A 25,055-nucleotide genomic window follows, 5' to 3' on the forward strand; every position below is an offset into this window, starting at 1 on the left:
GCCGTTCAAATTTGATACAGTATGTAACAAACGTCCCCGACTTTGGGGATTATATAGCAATTACATTGTTTGTCCGCCATATATATATATATATATATATATATATATATATATATATATATATGTCTCTGTGTTTGTGTGTGTATGTGTGTGTGCGTGTTTATCTTCAGGTTAAACCTAAGTTTAGTTTTCGAACTAAATATAGTGCTTAGATTCATGTCTTATTCATTTCAAATTCACGTTTTGAGTTTCACATGTTCACATTCTGATCCGATATTATTCTTTCGTGCTTAAATTATTAAAAGTATGACAACACAGAAGTTCTAAATCTTATATGCGACAGTGTGGGAGAATATTGATATACAATTTGTGTCATCTTTTACGGTTTATTCGTTTGTAAGTAAAAGAAGAAGAAGAAAAAAAAGGAGAAGAAGTTTCGTCTCTTCACTACGCCTTCATAGACCTACTTATTTTTACGGCACATCGACCGCTAAGAGGTTTGTTTGTTTTTTTTCGGGGGGGGGTGTAATTGAGCGAAAGCAGAATTAGAGCGTACATATCTCAAAGCAAGTAATGAAGCACACAGACATCTTTATATTAAATCATTTTGATTTTTATGCAATTCGTAATGTATTGGCAAAATACATCGAAATATGTTAACTTTTGGTGCTCATTTGCGTACCTTTATTAAGATACCATGGCATCAGCGAAAAAGAAAAACAAAATCGGCCATTCACTGCTGCGTGGTCTTCTACATTCGCAGGAATTTTCCGGAGCAGAAATTAAACTTCTGATCCGGTGACATGCTGAGAAAGCGCTGTTGACTCATCAGTGAGATGAGATAAGGTCGGACTCTTCGGAGGTGAATTGGACGGCCTAGAATTCTCTCACACGTCACTCGCAGCATGTTAAAGAACGAGCCGTGATCTTGATCTATCGGGCCACGCTCGCGAGAAGGATTCGACAGGACGTCGTAGAGAGGTCCGGCAGACCGCTGCGGGGCGACGAGCGGAACATCCACACGGCGCCACTGGGTGCTCGGTCTGACGGGGACGCGTCGTGGGCTCGAAGTCGATGGTTCTGCCGTTGTTGCTGACGACGATGCCGACTTGTTGCAGAATTTCGGCGGTGTGAAGATGGACATATCCTTGATGCCCTGGGAGAGGTCGAAAAATCGAGTGCTGACTGACTGTACCATCTCGAGGGTCTCGTCGTCTCGCTCCATGAAAGTCTCCGTGACTGGCCAGCAACCAACGTCAGTAAACGTACCAATCCATGTCTCCTCTGAAGAGGGATAAAAACGTTGTAATTACTTTATGGTGCATATTATTTCTTGTTTAGACTTCATATCAATTTTATGACATACCATTAAAAGAAAACTTGTGTTGAACACTAAACGTTTTTAAACTCTTCTCCTCACCTTGTTTTTATCTTTCTTTCTGTTGGATTTTTTTTTCAACAAGTATAAACTTTTCACTCTTCTAATTCACAACATTACAGTTTCGTTTTTGAGTTTCGATTACTCAAAAAAAAATTGCTAATTTATTGGAAAAAGAAGTAGTCCCTCAAACTAACCAAGTAATTATCCAATCAGACAATCGGTCGATTACCCGGAATGTCTCTCTATCTCGCAGTCAACTGCAAATTTTAGCTGCTATTTTATATCAATCTGCCAATTCATTGATCATTACATAGTCAATCGGTCAAACCAAAATACATCTGTGGTCATGTCGGGAAATCTGTCAATCAACCGACCAATCAACCAATTAATCACGAAATCAATCTATCAAATCAACCAATCAATTTATCTATCAAACAAACACTCAATTATCAATCAATTATTCATCCAGTCAACCAATCAATCAATCAAACAAATAATCAATAATTTAATCAATCAATCAATCGACCAACCAATCAATCGCGCAACCGATCAATCGATCAATCCATCATTCATTCAACCGGTCAACTACTAGTAATTAATCAATCAATCAAACTTACTGCGTCGTCCCGGGATCCTGTCGGACCACTCCTGCACCATGAAGCCACTACCAGGAGCTCCGACCTCGTAGCGGTCTTCCAGCGTTGCGTTGGGAGGAATCGTGTGATTGCGCCATGTGCCCAGAGGCTCAACGTGACAAGTGTTGTAATTACGGTTGATCACATACTGAATACCGTCATCGAAGAGCTGAATGTACTCGTAGATCCTGTAACGGAGATAGAGAAAGATAAGATACGACTTATTACAATAGTTCTTCGATATTGAGGATTTTTCGCTTCTAGAAACATCAGTTTAAAGGAGTAAATCAGATTTGTAATGTTTCAGATGGCGACTCGTGTTCGTGACTACTGAATCTCATGCTACCGCGAATCAGGTTTTTTTTTTTTTTGTGGCAAGTAGAGTTAACTTTGGAGAATTATTCATCAGTTCACGTTTCTTTCAAGAATGTTTGCAAAATGTCAGGTTTATAGCTTAAGAATCTTTGGGAGAAATTGGTAATGAACACAGCAACAATCACTGCTAAAAGAATTCGGAAGTGTTTATCAATAATTATATAAGAGGGAATAAATTGCCTAAAGATTTAGCATATCCTATCATCTTTAGCTGAATCATGAAGAGTCTAACTTCAGAAAGGAAGGAAATATTGTAAGAATGCCAAAACAATATCACAGACACACAGGTGACCAAAGGAATTAGTCAATGTTTGAGAACAGGAATAATTGTAATCTGTATTGCCAGTATATCGTATCTGTTGGTTGGCAATATTATTCTATATTGACAAAAATTGCTTCTGTGAATATACATTTACGATATTTCTTAAGCTACACCCGTCTATCTCCATAATCTTGGTGGTATAGCTTTAACACAACAACCACTACACAGGAACCTTGGCAGGCAAAACAGAGAAGTGTGCGCCCTGTGAAACACACACACGCGCGCACACACACACACACACACACACACACCAGATCTTCTTATGCCAAAATATTTTCATACCTGGCTGGGATTCAAGCAATCTTTCCCATCGTCATGCACATTATGCGAATCTATGAGTATCCCAGGGGTGATGTGTCCTTAAGCTGTTTTTATTCCAAAAATGCTAACACCAACAGCGTCATAATTGATGATCCAGATGATAATGGCCTTCTTTAACCTTCCACCTCCTACCACTTACTGGTGACAGTTAAAGGTCCGGTCTACCTTCCTGGGAGCAGTGATTTCAAAAATGTTCAAGGTATCACATTTGATGCATAATAATTATGTGTAGGTCTGTTGTATCACAAAACATCCTACCATATAAAAATTTCGCAATAATTTTCAAGCACTACTGCTGGGTTTTTGTTTCATCTGCAAATGGTAAATTATGCCTTTAAATGAACACACGAAAAAAACAAAAACAAAAGCAAAGCAATAGATAACTATGTCGAGGGCAACATGACTTCCTCTTTCTTTCCTCTTCGTCTCAAACAAAAGGAAATCACGGTGATCTGTAATCTCTCTACCAAAACATTTTATAGCTTGCGTGTTTGTCTTTCGTGGACGCTGAATGCCACGGGAAATCGGCCTGACCTTAATCGATCCTGCAGCGAGTTCGCTTTCTGTAATCTTAAGGACATCACTTTTAGATAACTACAGTTGTTCATGCCAGCAAATCATGGAGAATATGCTAAAGTGTTACTAGTATTATGAAGATAATATACAAATAATGCACATTGCAGTGGGCGGTAATAGGAATTATCCACCCGATAGTAACTTTGGAACCAAGCGTGAAACTACGAGGCAAGGCCGGAATATAATTATGTTTTGAACTGTTCCAATGTTACATAGGGTGGATAATTTTCCGACCTAGAAATGTGTATCCTTGTTTACAAAGAAATGGCATGGATCCTTATTACTAGATTTAAACTTCATATTATGCCCATGCTTTGTGCTGTACAGAAATTCCCAGGCCAGCAGCACCAGTTCTATTCGAAGCTATAAGACAAAGTGTAAGAAATAATTCGACCGCGGAACCGCACACAATGTACTATACAATATGTGAAATAGGCCATGCAGCTAGCCCAGCGGAGACGATCGTTACCCTGAAAATTAACGGGTAATGAGACAACTCGACTAGAGATAGTTTCGGCCGAAAAAAAAAAGGAATTTTCCCCCATATATCGTCCATATTTGACACTTCGTGAGCCAATTCTGTAGAGTGGACATGGCTTTTGTATAGATTTACGGCAAGTCATGGAATGAACAAGGATTATTTTGAGCAATAACATCTCCGAGCGGTCGCTGGGCATGTTAGGCAAAATGAAAGACTTGTTACGTGACTGCTCTCGGCCAATCAATATTGGTTAGATTCCATATATCACCATTTAACGCGTATAATAAACCACGCACTTATATTAGTTCAGAAGATAATATCGAATGCGTTTCTGTCTAAAAACACAAAACGAACTGTTTTGAGAGTTGTCTTAAAGACAGAAGATTCAATCTTCTGAGTAAAATACTCAAATTGTGTGTGTGTGTGTGTGTGTATGTGTGTGACATATGAGTACGGGAAAACCCGATATCTGTCCAGAAACAAAATATTTCATCTGATTTGTTGACAAAACTTCAGTCATCTATATAATATTGTTCAAGACATAGGAGGGATATGGTAGAATTTATAGCTCTCACATACCAACACCCTGTGCTTTTTGAACAATGTTGAAGGCATGGAAACTGAGAGGAATCCACTTTCTATACGTCCTGATAAGAACTGGTGAGGATAAAGAGGGGCTGAAACTCCTATTGAAGGAGATTATATAACTTCTACAGAGTTATAACCTCTGAAATAAACATAATATCCCCCTCGTATGCAATTTTACACAAAATAACACACACAATACACTGCATACATCACACACACACACACATACACTTTTAGGCTTACATGACATATTTTAGGCTATAACATTTACGTATCCAACATTTGCAAATCATGAACAGCAGGGGCGGATCCAGGAATTCCGTAAAGAGGGGCGCGTTTACAAAATTAAAGGGGGGCGCACGCACCTCTCCCCCATTTTTTTCTATTTATTTCTTTTGTTTCAACAAAAAATAAAGGGGGGGGGGCGTGCGCCGGTTGCGGTCCTCCCTGGATCCGCCCCTGAACAGTCATTATCATATCATATCTCTCGTTTCCAATATACACTGTTTCCCTAATTGGTACAATAAGTGGCTGTTTCAAATCAAATATGGAGAGTGGGATATATCCATACTGTTTTGTTTAATTTGTGATATTGGGAATTCGCACCCAGTGAAAAGAGTTGTAAATGAGTTACGCGCCGTAACCCAGATCCATTCAATGATTTAAAACGTACTCGAAGACAATAATTATAGGCCTACCTTTTTCCAGGCAACTGAGCGCGTTTGTCTTCTCTGATGTGTTTGCGGCGGTTGATGCCGTCGAAGCTGATGTTGAAGCGGTCGTTGTTCCCCTGAAGGTGATCCCACTCACTCGCTCGCCCCTCCCACTGGGCTACGGTCTGACATTGTGCTGTGGGTCCCGAAGCCGTGGGCGTCGACGCCGCTTCCACGCCACCGGCGCCAACTTGGTCTTCCACCCCGTTTCCACGGACGGCAGGTTCTTTCGGGAACAGTCCCGATGGGATTTCCACGGGAACTGGTCTGCTTCTCTCATGCGGGAGTATTCCTCGATAGCTGGTTGCCAACCTCACCCTTCCCAGAGCTTTTCCTACATCAATTCTGGCGCAGGCAACGGCTGCAAGCCCCAGAAAGAGGACAAGAACCGCAGGCGACGAGAAGCGCGACATGTTTTCAGACCTACTGTCGAACTCGAGATAGGCTGAAATGACGACTCGAATGCAGTGTTTGTGTGAACTCTTATATTAGAATCGGGCTCTCGCAAAGAATGGGCGGAAGTTAGCTGGATCAAGGGTACCAGCCTGCTACATCCTCTGCGGGAGGTCGCTAAGAGGTAAATATTTTTCTCCTTATAAAGGCTATAACCATTACCTCAAAGAAAACAAATCATGTGCATCACTCGATGAACTTTAAAAATGTTTTCTCCCACTACATGTTGTCAAAATACAAACTTTGTATTCTATTTCCGTAAACTCGCTTGCTCAAATTTTTCACCTGGCAAAGATTGCTGTTTCTATTGTTGGCCGTCATCCCGCGAGCCTAACTCCCACAATCCATACGGCCCACGATCTTGACAATGAAAAAAGATCTATGAGCCATAAAACCCACGAGTCATATCAAATCCCATGAGCTCGAAGCCCGCAAGACCAACAATGCATAAGCCCCGTGATGCTTGACTGTGTCGGACTCGTGCATGGATTAGATTGGTCCAGTGTCGAGCTCGTGGGCTGTATGACTCGTGAGCTGTATGACTCGTGAGCTGCGTGACTCGTGGCCCTGCTCGCGGCGTCGGACTATAGTGACGTACACCCATGCAGGATAATTAACATCGGCCAAATTTCAAGTCATGAACAATCCGACATCATACTAAGGAATTAGCACAACTCATTCAATTTAACAGATGGGCCTATTTATGTAGATTCACCGTGAAAAATTCTCGCACTTTGCCATCGATTAGAAAGACGTATTTTTACAGATACGCCCTTCTGCCACTCTTTTTGATATGTATGAGTTACTGGTATTGCTGAGGCAGGAAGGAGCATCTGTAGATCCGGCCTTCTGCCAAAATAATTGTAAACGCTCTATCCGTGTGGATCCAGAGGTATACGACATCAATGCGGAGTACAAGAACGTGGTCAATCATTAATGATGAAGACCTATACCGAAATCTACCTGAATTGAATCTGGAGTGAACTTCAGGTTAGACGAAAGTGATATACTGGTAATACATATCACAAAGTTGATGTGGCAACTTAAAAAATGATGCGAACGGGGAAGTTAAACACCATTGAATATTCATATAAATGTAAATATATTTGTATGATCTCCTTGGTAATTTGAAAAATAACGAATTTAAAAGAAAAAAAAAATGACGCGGCGCCAAAATCGGATGCGCGCGAGAACAGATGTCTGATGTCTCAGAATCAAATTGTGTGCAGACTTACCATGTTTCATGTATTATGGGCGAGACGCACGCTCATGGGCGTCTCGGTGGGGGGAGGGTGTGTTGGTGCGAACGCACCCCCCGCACCCCCTTCAGACCTAACCCCCCCCCCCCCAAAAAAAAAAAAAAAAAAGAAACAAAAAAAAAACTTTTACTTATCAAGTATGCACGCACGCATGCGCGCGGGTAAGAGGCTTTTTTTTTTTTTTTTTTTTGCTTGTCAGCTGAAGAAACTCGGAAGTGGAATCAGACATTGCGCTGAAAAACCCGGAAGTAGAACCAGTTAATGAACGCATCGCCCTTTCTCCCCCCCCCCCCCCCCCCCCCAGCCCCCTTGAAAAAAAGCTGGTGACGTCCCGACGCTGCAGGGTCCTTTCACACCCATGGCAGACCTTTTCTTACTCCTCACAAAAAAAAAAAAAAAACTCCCAACGCGCGCGCACACACACACACGCACACACAAAACACAAAAAAAGAGAACAGATTTTAAAAAAACACACACATATAGGCCTAATGGCTTTCCAATCATGGAAAAAAAAAAAAAAGCATTTGAGACAACTTTTTCGTTCAGACTCAGAGTAAGCCGAAATGTTATATCAAGTGTGGGCCATATCACATCATTTACTCGATGTTATCAATTTATGTATTGTTATTGTCATTAAACGTCTATTAATTTTCCTCTTTTGCATATTTTGATACTGACATTTCCTTTGAACTCCAGAGTCCTTATGCCATATTCCTGCATGGGTAGTAATAATGCCCAACGGTCCGGTACGAAGACTAGTAGTGTCACACAAGTGGACAATATGGAGGCGACTGCAGAAATAATGGGCGACGAAAGCAAACCTTGTGAGGAAGGCTCGGAACCAGATGACAAGAGAGAGGATATCAGGCAGTCTAATGAGATACTTGAGGAGCAAGAAGTGGAAGAAGACACACGTGTAGACTTAGAAGAAGAATTTGATAAATGGACAAAGTTAAAAGATCTCGTAGGTCTGTCGGGGATCAAAAGTGACGCTCGATTAGCGGCCTTCCTCATCGACTTCTGGTAAATAGAACTTGCTTCATGGTCCCATGTATTGATAAATGTGTGCTTTGCGCTGGGTTTTAACTATCTATTGGCAATGTGAAATTCCTGATGCATCATCGGTACAACATAAACAAATACTATGGACAACGATATGAAAGAATTTACTTTAACCAAAAAAGGTGTAGACTAATATATTCAGAAATACGATGCCAGGCAAATAGTGTTGACACTTACGCCTATGAGGTGTCTATTCTGAAAGTGAAGGCCCTATCTTTATCTAGGTCTATCATCATATAGCGCGGGGCGTGACAGAACTTCCAAGTTCAGTTCAGAAGCGAAGCATAATGACATTTGAATCATGATGTAGACAACCTAGCTATGACAGATAATTTAAAATTGCAGGCATTTACAGATGCAGTAAAATTTTATAAATTTTAACTGTCGCATTCAGATGGACTACTGACTAGACCTAGAGAGTAAAATTTACATTTGTATGTGTGAAGGAGGTCAAGGACAAGGTCTGAAATAAGAATGTAGACAGGTCTAGATCCTCCACTAGGCTCTACTTAACTGGATAATCCGATCTTGACCCTACTTTTACTACTGCATTGGTGTCTAGAGTCTACAACATAAATACTTCGCAGAAAATCACTCTAGGCCTACACCACTGAATGTAAATAATGTCAAGTATGGCCTAATTAAGGAGACTACAAAAGTGTCTGTTAAGTGTTAGATCATCTGATCTAGGTTCTAGTGACTAGTGTAAACTTTAGTGAGTGTCTCATTGGGCCGGATGCATAAACGCTAGTAATTGCTTGTGCTAGCCTTTTACTTGAATCCGTATGCACAAAAACAAGCAATTGCTTGTGAGAAGAAGCTTTTGCTAGCTAGCAATCCCAAACTATTGCTTGCTGCCCGCAAGCAATTGCTTAGAGACTAGCATTTGCTTAAAAACGTATGCATAAAACATACCTTTTGCTAGTTCTTGCTAGTAATTGCTTACGATTTTCCAAGCTCTGTAAAATGATCTTGAGCTTTTGCTTATCTGGGACGTTCCCTTTTAAGTATCATTTTCATATTCATGGAAGAAAGACCACACTTGTGAAGGAGTGGTATAAATCTACAAGAAATTACTCATAAGTAGAGTAAGAAATTTTTCACTTCAACAACGGGAATGTCCAGTGGTTGGCACGCAAAATGTGATGAAAAACAGGTAGGATGTCTCACTTCGGTGGGGAGCAAAGAGACGTCTCTCCACGTGTGATCTGGCAAATCCAGGCTACTGTAAGCAGTGATGGGAATCAGCCAGTAATACGAGTCTGTGTATAGTTGTGTGTGTGTGCGTCTGTGTGTGCATTTATGAGTGTCATTTCATAGCCCTTCTGCTATGTCAGGAAATGCTTCTGCACACACATGCCCTTTCAAATACATGCCGCCACACTCACCTTTGTTCTTGTGTTCGCACAGGCGTGACGTCCCTTTTGTTGAAAACGCAAGCAATTGCTTGTGCGGGACAAGCAAAAGGTATAAGCACTAGCAAAAGGTTATGCATAAGATTTTCAAGCAATTGCTTGAGCTAGACTTTTTTGCTAGACGAGCTTGTGCTTTTGCTTGAAGCAATTATTACAAGCAATTGCTTGTTTTATGCATCCGGCCCATTGTGCAGAGCTAGAGCAGGCAGGCCGTGCTTTAGTTAGACTCTACATTCTTTATCATTCTGGTCTGGTAGTGCAGTCCGCTGTGCTGCTGGCATGTTATCGTATAAACTTTGAAAGTTGTGCTTATCATTTGATCTTGATGTCATTGATGTACAAACACCTGGTGTAGCTATCCCATACATTTAGGCAGCAATGCATGAGTCGGAGGCTTATCTTATTCAAACTTTATATTTTCAAGAAGGTCTTTAGATTTTTTAATTGTTGGGGCTTCCCTTACATTATCTGGGAGGTCATTCCACTGGGGAATTGTCCTCCTTGGGTAGAGAGACTGCCGGTAGCAGCTCTTATTAGCCCTTATGTGGTCATACACAAATTTCCTAGAAGAGTGCCTTGTACTTGATTTTCTCCGAGCCAAATTGGTGCTTTGTAGATGTTTGATGTTACTAGGGATTAGTCCTTGAGTCTCTTTGTAAATGATGCGAAGGCGAGATTTGAATCGCCGTCTTTCGAGACTTTCCCATTCCAGATGCTTCATCATATTTGTCACGCTAGCTGTTCTGTCATAATTGTTGCATGCAAATCTTGCAGCTCGTTTTTGGATCTTTTCAATGGCTTGCTTGTTGTTTTCCTGGCATGGACCCCAGACTGCATTGCAGTATTCCAAGAGTGGGCGTACTAGGGTGATGTAAGCTATGGCACTGGTTTGCATATCGCAGCCGTACAGATTCCTTCTCAGTAGACCAAGCTGACGATTGGCTTTATTGGTTACTTGGTTGATATGCATGGTCCAAGATAGATCTGATATCAACTCAACTCCAAGGTATGTGTGATGATCAGCTCTAGTGTGTTGTTTCCTATGGATGGAATAACTTAACTTGGAAGTGTTGAAGCCAATCTGCCACTTTTGTTCCTAGGCACGGAGTGTGTCGATATCAGCTTGGAGTGAGGTTTGGTCTGAAGGGGTTTCAATCCCACGATACAAGATGCAATCGTCCGAGAACAGGCGCACTTTGGATGAGAGGTTACTGTGTAGGTCATTAACATAGATGAGAAACAACAGCGGACCCATCACTGTGCCCTGCGGATGCCTGACTTCACAGGTAAGGGGTCACTGATAATCCTTCCTAGAAGGACTCTCTGACGGCGGTTGAGTAAGAAATTCTTCAGCCAAGTATGCATGTTGTTACAAATTCCAAGATGATCATGCTTATGGAGTAGTCAGTGATGGGGAACCACATCAAAGGCTTTTTTAAAATCCATGATTATTAGATCACTTTGGCCCCTATTGTCCAAAACTTTTGCTGAGTTTGACTGAAAGATCAGTCTGTATCTTGTCGTCTGGGATATGTTCTGTGGAGATTACGCACGTCTGGCTTCATGGAATCCTCTCCTATAAATCTATACTTGTCTACGGAGGAGAGCCGTTAAAGTAAAAAAAAAAAAAGTGATTTTAAAAACCCCTCAAAAAAATGAAATAAAATAAAAATAATTTAAAAATAAAAAGCCTAGAACTCCCATTTTTGTAAATTCTGTTTGCAGCTAAATACCAGGTAGAAGGAGCTTGACATGGTTTGCACTTTCTGCTTGAGTTGAAGAGCTCCAAGAAGATGCAGCAGATGTCTGATGATGGCAGGTGAAATTTAAGAATAAGACTTCCACAGCCATACCATCTGGGTAGAACAGAACATGACTTAGGAACACAAGAATTGGAGTACAAATGGAACTTGCAACTTCTGTGGATTCCTGTATGCACAGTATGTCCTGTTATTGGTCCATCAACTTCCCATTCTTGGCGGATACTGCCGACGCAGTGACCAACTGGACTGAGTACGCCGATGTTGATAGCACAAAAGAGAAGAAATTGAGGAGACCTCTGGATGATTTTCAGACTTTTGCATTTGAACATCTATGTAATTGATTATACTGGGTACAGAGTTAAAGAATTTATAGTGATTGGGATAAAGAATGAGAATGTTCCAAATTCATTACAAATCATAGTTAGCAAGGGTGATGACTTTCAGCTTCACATAATGTGTGATTGGGTGCTCATGGAAGCAAAAATAATGTAAGAAGAAAACCTGTATAAATTCTATACAAGTGAACTTGTTTTGGTAAAGCAAGTGGTGTTGTAATGAAATTAAATTGGTATGGTGAAATTACACTGTACATGTAATCACTGGAAATGAGCCTCCTATGGCATCATCTGTGTTCAGGGTAATATGTTTTTCAGAGTTTGGCTTATCTGCTCAAGGACCACAATAAATTCCACAAATTTTACTAGGCACTATCAGTTTATGTACTACATAAGCGCTACCTGGTCTACGTGGCGTGCTTCAGCAAGATACATACATGTAATTTGAAATTATATAAATCGTCTTGAATGTCCCTTTAATGGCTTTGCTTTTGAATGCTGTGGAGAACTGCTGCTTTGGAAGTATCTTTGTCACCTCGGCCTATAGGAAGTTATGTTTATGTTGCTGTTTGTGTGTTTGTTTGTTTGTTTGTTTGTCTGTTTGCAAAACAACTCCGAAAGCTGCCAAAGTATTTGGATGACACTTACAGGAAAAATGATAATGATGTAAGGAACAGATGATTAAATTTTGGGAGTGATCTGGCTAATTGTCTGGATCCAGTTTACTTTTTTTTTTCTCCTTTTTTGAAAGATTACCATTGGCAAATAGGGCCACCAAACAAGGGAGCTCAAGCTGTGCATATTTGAGGTGTGCGTACGTGCACTGAGTGTGTACTTGAGGCACAGCTTGCACAGGATAGCTGCTGATGAGGTATACTCTGAGGACACACAACAGAAATGCTTCTTTATCACTGATATTGGGAAGTAAGGGCGATTTTCAGCGTGTCTGTATGGGTGGAAATAAGCTGCTTGGCGGAGGTCTGCGCTCTCCGAGTGCTTTCCTAGTTTTTTATGTCTTTGCGGAGTCTGCTGATGGCAGTGCATTCCACTCTGTGAAGATCCTTGGTATGAATAAATACTTGTGGCAATTTTTATTTTCAGATGTAGCTTGAGGAAGGCTGGTATGAAGTTGGTGACTGGAACTTGTTAATGGAAGATCACCCATAGCAGGCCATGGAATATGCTGGATAGACCATAATATACACTTTCTGCTGTGTCATCCCCTGCGCTCATGAAGACTTTTACTGACTCATCTAGAAACTGGGCCTGAAACCCTAGATCTAGAGACCTGGGGCTAGGCAAAAATTGTGCAGATTCTTACAAAGCATCGCATTATTTAGATGTACAAATTATTTAATCTGTATAATAGTAAATGTCACTGGAACTATGTTACCAGTTTCTGCTGTGTTTTGTTGTTGTTGTTGTTTGCTTTTTTTCAGTTTGATTAGGCATACTTGATATGTGCAATTTAAAATATGTTTTTGCTGTTTAAAAAAAAAAAAGTTTTTACTTAGCATCAGTATGCCTATACAATCTTTTTTGTTTGTTTGTTTGTTTGTTTGTTTTTTCTGCATAGGACGGCAGCCCTGCTTTGAGCAGTACTCTCATATATGTCAACAGTTTTCTTGATTTACTCGGAAGTCGCTATTCTTTTTTTAATCATAGGTATGGACACAGAGACTGCACAGAGCCTGAAAAGAAAGAGACGAAGAAAGGCAGGAAGCACAAGCAAAGGTGAGCTTGGACAGCATTCCTTTTTTCGCCCCCAACCTTGCGATGTCATTTCAAATCTCAAAAGCACATAACATGTCATCTCTTCTACCCATGATCAAGAACATTAAAGTAGAGCAAGTCAAATCAAAGCCCTACATTTTTTATTAAGCTCTGATGAGTACAGATGTAGATACAGTTGAACCTCTCTTATCCGGCCTCCCTTTATCCGGATCTCTCTATTATACGGACGCAATCTCGCTGTGATTTTTTTTTTTTTAATAATTACAGGAGGAAAGGGGGATTCCCAACTCCTTGAGAACTCCTACACAAACACACATGAATTACATATTACTTCCAACATGATTAACATATATTACATCAAATTTCCTTCCAAATTGCTTATCTTCAGACATTTTAACATCCCCAAACATCCCCAAATGTAACAATGAAAAGGTTGCAGTATACACATTACTACATGTGGTACTACAATGGGCTACATCAGTACATGTGTATGTATATACATGTATAAAGCATTGAGTCTCCCGTATCCGGCCAAATCCCTTATCCGGATGAGCCCCGGTCCCGACTTGTCCGGATACGAGAGGTTCAGCTGTACTCCAAATTCCTTTGGAATGTCAGTCTTCCCTACATATACTTTTAAGAAAGAATATTATGAGGGAAAATACCTTCATAGTTATTGTTTAGTGTGAAATTGTCCTGCATATTGTATATACGGTGTACAATGTATTGTCCTATTCTTTATGGACTTTGCAGTTTATCTGTGCAGTTATGATAACCAGAACTGTAGAGGATGTCCTCAACTGACAGTCAGAAACCAATTTAAAAATGGGAAAAATGATGAATATTGAAGTCATACGCCCATATGAAAAGGGTAAAATGTGTTAAAGATGCAAAGAGATCAGAATGTTTATTAATTTTTTTTCGTTCGATATTCATCCTGCATTATCATCAGGTATGAATCATCTACACCAGCCCCTAAAATCAAGATACCAGTTCGCATGACCAGTAGAGGGCGTCCCGTCTACAAGCCAAACATCCTTCAAGTTAAGCTGACCAGCGATTACCGGAAGAAGAAGTCGAAGCGACAGGTTGCCTTGCAGAAGAAGCAGGATGCCATAAAGAAAGCCAACCAGAAGAAGGGTGTAGGGAGGAAGAAGAAGGTGACGCTAAAGGTGAAAACGAGCGTCAAATCTCCAAAGAAAAAGTCACCGGCATCAAAGGTAAATATACCAACCTGACACGAACTCTCATTTCGTCATCAGATAGATGCACAGTCACTTCAAACACCCAGAATAAAACATGGATGGGGGAGGGGATCATGCTTTCCCAGTTATCGAATCAATTGCCTATTCAGTTACCCCAACTGTCATCTACAGAAACATTCAAATTCAAACTGGAAACACGTATATGTTTCTCTCCCATTGAGAATTACATAACTGCCATCCATGATGTTCAGTAAAATTGTGTTCCTTATCAGGCATGTGTTTGTTTGTTGTTTGTTATTTTCTTCCTCGTTTTCATGTTCTGTACGTGTATATTTTTTTTTTCCTTTTTTTAAAGCGCCATGTGGACCAAAAGGTGGACCTGTGCACAATACAAATAGCCACTAACATATTATTAGTATTGCTATTATATACCTGCTGTTCCTGGATGGCTCTTGTAGAATCGTGGCAGTGGATCAAAGCAGCGGAAGGATGGCATGTCTCATTCTACAGTAGCAGAAGGCCTGTTAGTGATGTGATATAGGACAGGTGACTGAGAAGCTAGTGACACACCAATGTAAACAAAATTACGCTCATCTTTTTCGAGAAGCGAGAAACTTCCCAAATACATGCAGGAAGTCCGTAGAAAGTTTCGCTGGTTCAAGAAGTTTGCGTAGAGACTTCCCAAGCAAAACAAAATACTGGGTAGTGTGACTGCAGCAAGTGTGTCTGATATTTTCCACAGTGTATCTACAGCAGTTGCAAAAGCTGACACAATGATCCATGAATCATCCTGTTGTACACGAGCTCATGAACTGGGATTTTTGTAGGACTTCAGTCTGAAAAGTAAATTGTGATTGAATCCATGATGTCATTTAATCTTATTCCTGATTCCAGGCTATGATAAAGCAATTATCACCTTCCGCATGTCCTTTGTCCTATGACAGCCCCACACTGCTGTCTGGCCATCGGATGATGAAGATGATGGGGCCGTGTCCATGGAAGACAATAATGATGACAGAGACTACAGACCCCAAGCAAAGCGAGGAAGGGTAAGACTTGTGTGAGCCCGCTCCTTACTAGCCTATCCGATAGGCGTCGGGCTGTATCGATACTAGACTGATCGCTATATGGAGACGGACATGCGAGGGCTTCAGCCCTAGCGCCTATCATCACTCGTTTTTGAATCCTTATTCATGATATGCTGATCGTATGCAAGACGCGTATTTTTATTCATGATTCATAGGACAGGCCTTATGTGGTCATCGACCTCAGCGATTAAACCAATCAAATATCATCTCCAACACTGCATATTTTTTGGACGAATCCATGTTTGTTAGGGTATTTTTATAAGAACTACTACGTGATTTCATAATTACTTTGCAATTTTGATTCTCATTAGTCTCGGTGTTTTGTAAATTTTTCGTTTTGATTTGTACTTTTACTTGACAATTTCACTTTATTGGGAATTTGAAAGAATTATTTTGGCTATCAACCATCTTCTACCTATGCTGTTCAGGAGTTGCCTAATATAGCCTTTACGTGTTATGCATATTCAACATACATACATACCAGGTTTTCGTATAATATCTACGAAAACTAATGATTCGAAAACGAGTGATGATAGGCGCTCGGGCTGAAGCCCTCGCATGTCCGTCTCCAGATAGCGATCAGTCTAGTATCAATACAGCCCGACGCCTATCGGATAGGCTAGCTCCTTACGGGAACCTGGTATACGTGTACCAGGTTCCCATATGATCAACTGATATATGGGAACCTAGTATACCAGGTTCCCAGAATGTAGACAAGACTGCCTGTATTTATGGCCTAAATTCATGTTTATTTGTTTTATGCTTCCCAGAAAATGGCTTAAAGAGTTTTTTCTATCAATATCTGTTGCTTTGCTATATAAAAATTGTGTGTATCTTATAGTATTATTTGCCTTTCCCCAATGTAGTGTGCACTTGTTTCAAGATAGAACTCATGTGAAGATGTAAATAGCGATCAAGGCTAAGCTCAGTAGATAGCATCTTTCTCTGACCCGATTCAGGTGCCTCTTTTGTGTAGAACAAAAGAGCTTGTGAGCCCGTCAGGGCATGCTCTATCCATGCCTCAATCTATGTTTTTTATTGTTCATGGCACATGTAGTTGACCGTGGAAAGGGGATACATGTACCACTTGACTGCTTTTGCACAGGTTGATTACAAATCTGTCCACTCTCTGTTGAATCGCAAAAAGAATCTCGTTTGGGCGCATTGAAGGCTCTTGGAAAATTACAAGAAGAACAGGTTAATAGATTTTCAATACAGGTTCTTACTTCTCAAATTTTTTGTGAGGTCCTCCTGGTGTGGTGGTTTTATCTCTTTATGTGCCACATTCACACGGGGCGATTGTTAACGATCTCCTCGTCACTGTACAGGCATGCTAACCTGGAAACATTAAACTGCACATTACTTGAATATGAGACCATTCTGAAGCAAATAGTTTTCACACAACAATAGATATATAATGTACTCTTAAATGAATCCCACAAGGATTGGAACAATCATCCCCCAGCATTCCCACTGTTTCCCACTGATCAGTTACTAGCCATTCCCTTTAAGTCGACCTCAAATAAATCAAATAATTGACTAAGTCAAAGATCTTTTCAAGTCCTCTCCTTTTTATTGTCTATTGATTTTAATCCCACATAAGTCAAATTTTCTCTAAGTCAAAGTTATTTCTTCAAGTCCAAATAGATTTGACTTAGACAAGGTTGACTGTACAGTGTCTCTAGGGATGTGGCCTTTCTATGAAAATAACAAATTGCGCAAGAGGTGCTTTGTCATAGCCTCACAGGGATTGGAAGTTGTTAATCCTTCGTCCACATTCACTTCTCTATAAAAGGTAATGTTTTCTCCAAACCTGTGAGTCCTCACCGCAGTGATACACAATGTGCAGGAAGCAAAAGGCATTGTGTGAATGTCTCCCTAAAAGACTCCTTCCTGTTATCGCCAAAATAAAAAAAAAAAAAAAAAAAACCTCACACACACAAAAAAAAAACCATGCCAAACTTCTTAACCCACCAGTTTCTAGACACCACATTACCATGGCCTTGTTATGTACCTTAATCTCATCTATTCTTATCTGATCTGTACTATTGATTGTTAGTGCTGAAAAAGGAAAAGTTAACATTTTCTCTATATGAATCTTTTTTGTTGTTGTTGTTCATTGTAATATGTTTGTTTGTTTCTTTGTTTGTCTCAGTTGCAGTTTTTCATCTTTTTTCATCTGACCCATTTTTCTTTCTGTTTAAATAGTGTTTGGAGAGCTCATGCATACAGCTGTATAATGCAGTAAAAAGTGCCATCGGTTGTCTTTGATTGTTGTCCTGTACAATAGGGTCGACCCAAACTGGTAAGAGATGAAAAGTGGTCAGATGAGGATGGGAATGAGAAGGACCGTCGCTCCAGACAAGGAGTCGGCGCGGCCAGGGGGAAGCGCAAGGTGCGGCGGGGGGAGAAGCTGCCACCGAAGAAGAGGAAATACCTAGACAAGACTAGGTTAAAGTACGACCCACGTTTATTTCTTCTTCTTCTTCTTCCTTTGTACCAAACACTGGGCAACTATGATGTGTAATGTGCCTGTTCTTCTATGCAATTGTGCATTAGTAAATGTCTTTTCAAGGTCATTTATTATACATTCAGGGATCGGGCAGGAACCCAGTGTGGGGCTAGTTCTTACATGATATGTTTCTCTTCTTTTTTTTTTTAAGTGCAGAGTTGAATTTTCAAAATACTTTGCAGGTATCTTTACCAGAGTGATGTACTTTAAAAGTGGAAATTTTCGCGGTGTTGAAATTTTCGTGCATTTCGCGCAACCAGAAACCAGGGCAAAAATAAAAGCACGCGAATAATTTTGCTTGCCATATATTCCTGTGCGTGATGTCTTGATCCGTGGAATTAAAAACACGCGAAACTCTTCTTACCTGGCCAAGCGTGAAAAATTACTCGCGCGAAAATATCCACTTTTACAGTAGTGTACAGATAAACACCATGTCCCCCTGGATGCCCCAAATTTGCTCTGTTCTCATTCATGGAAGGCAAACTTGTGATACTCAGGTGAGTGTGAGGACCCCCAGGTCTCTTCTCTCTTGTTACAGATGTAGTTCTGCAAATGAATATTAAACTTCCACTGAACCAAAGACAATGAATATCAATATACAAAGAATGAATGCCTGTATGCCTAGGAAATGTTGTTTACAATACTCTCCATTGATAGGGGAAAATGTGATTCAATTTTCAGGGGGATGGGAGTACGTACTTTCTACCCTTGAATGAAATATTTATCTTTGTTCTGTGTATTTGTCTGTAGGGGAGAAACGTGGTACAGGTGCCGCATCAAGAAGATGATGGCATACAGGAAAAAGTTTCAGTGTAAGATCTGTCTGGAGCAGATGGCAGTCATCACCGAGGTCATCGACCACATCCAGAACGAGCATCCGGACCAGATCCGGGAGTTCCGCGCAACGCTCGGACCTCACCTGGAGAGGTGCGGCCTGACCGTCGTCTGGCAGCTCCCGGACTCCGAGGTTGGCCAGGCGAGGGGGACGTCACAAGACGTGGCCTGCAAGACGGAGGAAAAGGAGGAGGAGGAGGTGGGGCCCCAAGGAGACGGGAACAGCAACGCCGTCAGCTCTCTGTCCAAGCTGGATGAGGCCAGGAATGAGAGAAATGAGGGAGAGGAGAATTCTGGAGAGAGAGGGAATGGGGATGGCTTCGCGATGGGAGGAGGCATTCTAAAAGGAGGTTACATGTCGCTATTAGTAGGAGACGAGCGCAGTGGAGCAGCGTCTCTGAAGAGGGATGGAAAAGGCGATGGCAACGAGAAGAAGGGAGGTGATGATGAAGAAGGAGGTGAGAGAAGAGAGCCTGAAGGACGCAGGGCAGTAGCACTCCTTGGTGACGGACAAACAGATGATCTCTTTAAGGATCGTCACAATGCATCTGAAAGTTTGTCCCCCGAGGAAGATGTTGATGTCCTCTACGAACTCCAGGGTTGGATTGTCATAATGGTAGCATGTCCGGACTGTAGTGAGTTCGTCAGTATATACAGCTTGCCCAAACATCAATTCCATCACAGCAAGCCAAGGCAGGATTACCCGTGTGACAAGTGCAAGAAGGTTTATCGCCGTCCAAACCTTCTGCGTAACCACCAGAAGAAGCACCTAGATAAACCACCCAAAGGAAATGAAGAGGAGAAAACGTTCATGTGTGAACTATGTGGGGATGTATTCCGCAAGGCAAAGTATCTGAAGAATCACCAGCTGCGGCACCAGGGTAATCTGCCGTTTGTGTGCAAGATTTGTGGCCGGCGATTTCTGTTTCAGAGGCAGCTGAAGAGGCACGACATCATCCACCGCGATGTGAAGCCCATCCTGTGCCAGGAGTGCGGGAGGGGCTTTGTGCAGCGCTCACAGCTCAATGCACACATGAGGCAACACACTGGAGAGAAGCCCTACAAGTGTGACATGTGCGAAAGAGCCTTCACGCACAACGTCAGCCTCAAGACCCACAAGAAGCGGGACCACGGCATCGACGTTGGCCGCTGCGCCAACCCTCACCTGGGACGACCTAAGCGGAGTGGGGAGGCAGCACCGAAAAGCAAAAGCTCAAAGTCCGCATCGGCCAAGAAGGTATCCCAGACGAGAAACCAGTCTGTGATCAACAACCCACCGGTGTCACAGTATTCAGAGTGCAGAATGGTCGCCCCTCCTGTCAGCCACTTGCCAATGGGTCTCGTCATCAACCCTGACCGCCAAGGCATGGATCTGAGCATGGAATCCCCTGAAAGCCCTCCACCTGTTGACAACAGCAGGCAAGCCATGATGCCAACTCGACTTCCAGACAGGAGCCACCGGGACAGACAGGATTCCATCGAGCGGTCCAATGCAACGATCCACAACCTTGACAGCCATCCTCGTGGAAGCCATGGCGACGGGCACTCACCAAGCATAGAGCACCTAGGAAACCCGCATATAGAGAGGTCTGTGATTAGCATGGACCGGCACGGTCCCAGTGGAAACACCAGTTGCGGCAGCGGGGGTGGCCACAGCCACGCCCACTTCGAAAGGTCCATGGGAATGCCCCTGCTGGAGAGATCATTGTCCAGTCACCTGACCGACAGGCAGGGGCTTTCCCCGCCCATCGATTCAAGAACCAGCAACGCCCATGGCCACCACATGGGGCATCATCACCAGGCGGGCATTCCGCTGATCGCCCGTCCAGACTTGAACCAGCACCTCATCAGGCAGAAGAAAGGGAAGGAGCTGGACCAGCCCCCTCACCAGAGCAACCCGCCCCACCCTCCGTACCCCTGGGGCGCCTGGGGAAATGTTGGAGATGGAATGGGGATGCGGTTTCCTGTGTTTCCACAGTAGGCAATAATCACATTTTGCCTTCCAGCCGAGCCCTTTCCATGAATCACATTTTCTGACATGTTCCAATGTGAAATAATGCTTAGAATGCAGTATCCATAGAGTCCCTGGAATCATTTATTGATGAATATTTGTTATGCCTGAATATTGCAATGGTTCCACTGCATAATCTTGACATGGTTCAACATGTTCTATGGTTTAGATACCACGTTCACTACATGCAGTGATGATGTGGATATGTTGACATGTTGATATTGGCAAATTATGTGATTTGATATTCAGATGTCAAATTTGTGCATATTTTGACATTTGAATATCAGAATTAAGAAACTCAGTTCGTGTCCAGATATAAAATTATGCAATCTTGAAATAAATAAGATAAAAGTAAGCATTGTACAGCATGAAATGCACTTGTGCCCACCACTTAGTTCTTTTTTTTTTTTTTGAAAGATATCTAATATCATTGTGTGTATTCAGTAAGATATTCTGATTTTCTTTTTTTTTTTTTAAAGATTTATTCTTGTTGCATGATCAGTATCATAAGGGCTAAGTATGGAGATTTTTTTAATGCAATTTTCATTGTGTGGTTAACAGCATTACAGCAAGTGTTATGATTAGAAATCAGATTATTGGAAGTATGCATACACAAATGATTAGAACAAAGTATGTGTACATTCTGAGAAGTGTCGTGAAAAGTAAACCTTTAGCATGATCAGATAGAGACTTTTCACAATGCTGTACACATGGATTGAGTACAGGTACGGTAAAACAATTAATTCAGCAGTAGTTTGCCTTGAGCTGTGAGTAGTATGTTGTTTCATGTATATAAACAAGAACATGTTAAGATGCATAATGCTGGGGCCTTCAAATAAACAAATAAAACAATGCATGTCTAGCTATCTTGTTTATCCAAAAAATTAGAAGTTGAACTTAGCTTGGATGACTTTGAATGAATATTGATTGCACCCTTCACTTTCAACTCTTCCATGGTTTCTCCAGTCCTGAGCTCCTCCAAGCAACTTTTTCTCTCCCTTAGGAAGAAAAAATGGAATTAACAAAAGTACAAACGTTTGTTGCAACTTGATGCTGCAGTATCAGACCAGATGATGTAATCTACTTTTTAATTCAGTTTTACAAGTCTGATTTTGGTCACAGGCCTGCACTTCGGCTGACTGCTGCTAAGTTGCAGGAAGCACGAGTGGGATTTGTATGTCAAATTATACCCACCCCCCCCCCCAAAAAAAAAAAAAAAAGACTCATGTGCCATGTGGTTTCTTCAACTCAGTGATGATTCCAAACTGCTAAGTGATCGGCAATCATCAACACTGCTGTGAGGCGTGTGCTGTTGGAGTCTTGGGTGGTAGGCCCTCTAAAGTAATTTGCCAGCATGGGGTGACCTTCAAATTCCAAGAGTACAGTTCACTGCATCTCACCACATCCAAATGCCAACAGCCTTGATAAATGGCGTCATTTCCAGATAGTGTGCCAGCTTTAGTTTACGATACTCATCATCCAGTATCAGTTATGTGTCATCCATACTTATGGGCTTCTAGTAAAGTAGTCTATTTAAGTGCTGTTGCAGTAGACAATCCTTGTTATCTTTGCATGCATGAGCTGTTTGCGAGGCGCTTCGTAGAAAATGCGTAATGAAGTGAATATCTTATAAACAAACAGTAGTAGAAAAAAAATGCCTGTGGCTTGAAGAATGTTTCATCTTAAGCCAATGACTTGTGTGTGCCAGAAATATCAACAACTCAAAATGAATAACAGTACACATCTGTAATGAATTTATAATGAACCATAATGGTGCTAGTCTCGTAACTGGCATGTGAGACTCTTTATTGGGTGTTGTCGGTGATGTCCTATTTTGGCCTGATATTTCTATGTTCTGCAGCAAGGTAGTCTCTGTAGAGTACATGCAAGGAACCTTTTTTTTTTTTTGCATACATGTTGTGCCAAACCTCTGAAGGAGACAAATGAATTGCTACTCATGCTGATCAGATGTACAGTGTAACCTCCTGATAATGAGATACCTGATATAATGAGGTGATTTTGCAGGTTGCATTCTGTTTATTGATATTCTTTCTTTCTTTTTTATCCCTGTTATAATGAGGTACCATATAAAGAGTAATTATCCCTGTTATATGCAGCAGGGGCAGTTTCATTTGTCGATGGAACTGCTCAATCTGGTGAGAGAGTACTCTCACTTCCTGTAATATTTGCGAGTAACTCCCACTTTTGTTTTATAGTATTACAAGCACACTCGATGCTCTTTAGCTATTTCATTGATGAATGAAATTGCCCCTGCTGCCAATAGGCACCATGATGTCGCAAATAGAGAAAACTAGTCTAATTGTTAAATTTCAGGGGTCCCAAGCGGCTCTCTATAATGGGGGTTACCCTGTTCTATAAAGGTCAAGAGAGTGTACCAGTGGCAGAGCAGTACACATCACAGCAGCTCAGTGATATCTCTGTGCATGTCATAGTGTGTTAATAGGTAAAAGGGATGGCTGCATGTGGCATTATATTAGCAAAGAGCTAGGTATTTACAATGTAACTGCACTCTCCACTGACTTCAGCTGCCACTGACAGGGCAGCATTACACAGCTTTACAGCGCTGGAGCAGTGTCCAGTCACATGGAAAGAAGCAAATCAGGCTTGCTTAGAGCACACGCAGCTCTCATGGCACTGCCATCACCTCCCCATTCCTTTGCATCTCATTCAGCGGATCGTTCCTCACTTTACATGAGAGTACTGGGGTTCAGCAACCCACAGTTCTGGGACCATGAAGAGAAGGTCCCGGGGTTCAAGTCCCACCAGGTGCATGCATCTATAAAATGGCATGTTTTATCGGCTGTGCCCCTGTTGGACCACAAGTACGAACGGCACCCTTCAGAGGGGTAATAAATGATGATGGAGAAGCCTACTTGTAGAATAGTATCAACACTGCAAGAGGCTAGCCCTTATAAACGTGATATCTATCATCTTGATTATCATTATAATGATGATTATCCTGATATGCTTTGTGCCACCCTTTCAAGACCATGGTTGCCATGTAACGATTCAGTTTTTATGTCTCTTTACAGGGGGCTTCTCTTTGCTGCTTTCAGGTGAACAAGAGGCAATTTTTTTTTTCATTTTGATTAATGAATCAAGTAAATGTAGCATTGAATGCATCATAGCTGCAAAAAAAAAAAAAAATTATGAACGAGGAAGAAAAATACAAGATTAATTAGTGAATAAGCAATGCAGCTGAAAAGTGGAACAATCAACCTATGTCCCCATATATGCCATTTACTTGTCAGTCATACCACAAATGGTTGTAGTTTGACTTTTTCATCAGATGGACTTCAGAAATCATATCAGACTGATAGCAGTGCACTGTTTGGCACGGTAGCTTCATTGAGAAACATGATCGACATCAAATGCTGCTTTATTTTTTCTCTCAAGAGAGGTGCATACTCTAAACAAAAATTTAAAGTTTTGTCAAGTGGCATTGGTGCCAGCAACCAGCAAATAAGCCTCTAGTATGGCTGTGCTGTTAATGTCGAACGTGAGCAGAGAAAATATGCCGTTGGAAAGGCTTTGTGGTATCTGTTCAGCACCAGACATGAAACATGCCTGACCTTGTGGTTGGATGCCAATATTAATATGTCGTATCATGATTTTTATGCCTCTATGGGTAGGGGATGGGAGTAGTTTTCATTATTTTTGTGGGGTTTTTTTTCTCTCCTTCTTACTTGCTTTCTCTGAGGTGCTATGAAAGTAGAAATCATGAAAATAATCATTCAGCATTTTCAACCAATATTGTATGTTGAGAAATTGCTTCTGGTGGCTGGTTTAAAAACCGAAGAGCCCCAGACAGCTGGTAACGGAATGTCATCACGTAGTCACCAAAACAAATACATTACCTAATGTACTGTACATTGTAGTATGTGTGTGTCGTATCACTCAAGTTATGCATGATAAAGCTATTATGGTATATCCTTTGAAGAAATGTATACATTCGCCATATATGCTGTATT

At 41.4% G+C, this 25,055-nt stretch overlaps 2 protein-coding genes across 2 annotated transcripts; one reads left to right on the forward strand and one right to left on the reverse strand.

The window, feature by feature from the left end:
- Nucleotides 1-134: 134 nt before the first annotated feature.
- On the reverse strand, nucleotides 135-5,886 carry LOC140245119 (uncharacterized). Its single transcript, XM_072324718.1, has 3 exons — nucleotides 5,378-5,886; nucleotides 1,999-2,204; nucleotides 135-1,284 (listed from the first exon to the last, which is right to left on the reverse strand). The coding sequence occupies exons 1-3, from the start codon at nucleotides 5,803-5,805 to the stop codon at nucleotides 752-754; spliced, it is 1,167 nt and encodes a 388-aa protein (XP_072180819.1). The 5' UTR covers nucleotides 5,806-5,886; the 3' UTR covers nucleotides 135-751.
- A 1,999-nt stretch (nucleotides 5,887-7,885) lies between these two features.
- LOC140245337 (uncharacterized) lies at nucleotides 7,886-21,446 on the forward strand. The gene is made up of 6 exons (XM_072324915.1): nucleotides 7,886-8,127; nucleotides 13,345-13,413; nucleotides 14,366-14,633; nucleotides 15,563-15,667; nucleotides 17,997-18,163; nucleotides 18,969-21,446. The coding sequence occupies exons 1-6, from the start codon at nucleotides 7,886-7,888 to the stop codon at nucleotides 21,031-21,033; spliced, it is 2,916 nt and encodes a 971-aa protein (XP_072181016.1). The 3' UTR covers nucleotides 21,034-21,446.
- The last annotated feature ends 3,609 nt before the right edge of the window (nucleotides 21,447-25,055 follow it).

Source organism: Diadema setosum, chromosome 22, assembly GCF_964275005.1.
Source record: "Diadema setosum chromosome 22, eeDiaSeto1, whole genome shotgun sequence".
Classification (NCBI taxonomy): domain Eukaryota; kingdom Metazoa; phylum Echinodermata; class Echinoidea; order Diadematoida; family Diadematidae; genus Diadema; species Diadema setosum.

Bases quoted from the DNA above. Each gene is read 5' to 3' on its own strand.
- LOC140245119 (XM_072324718.1), bottom strand. From the start codon at position 5,805: ATGTCGCGCTTCTCGTCGCCTGCGGTTCTTGTCCTCTTTCTGGGGCTT. The intron at 2,205-5,377 runs GTAGGCCTATAA...TCTCCGTTACAG, and splicing joins GCTCAGTTGCCTGGAAAAAG to GATCTACGAGTACATTCAGC. The intron at 1,285-1,998 runs GTAAGTTTGATT...ATCCCTCTTCAG, and splicing joins CAGGATCCCGGGACGACGCA to AGGAGACATGGATTGGTACG.
- LOC140245337 (XM_072324915.1), top strand. From the start codon at position 7,886: ATGGAGGCGACTGCAGAAATAATGGGCGACGAAAGCAAACCTTGTGAG. The intron at 13,414-14,365 runs GTGAGCTTGGAC...CATTATCATCAG, and splicing joins GGCAGGAAGCACAAGCAAAG to GTATGAATCATCTACACCAG. The intron at 18,164-18,968 runs GTACGACCCACG...ATTTGTCTGTAG, and splicing joins CTAGACAAGACTAGGTTAAA to GGGAGAAACGTGGTACAGGT.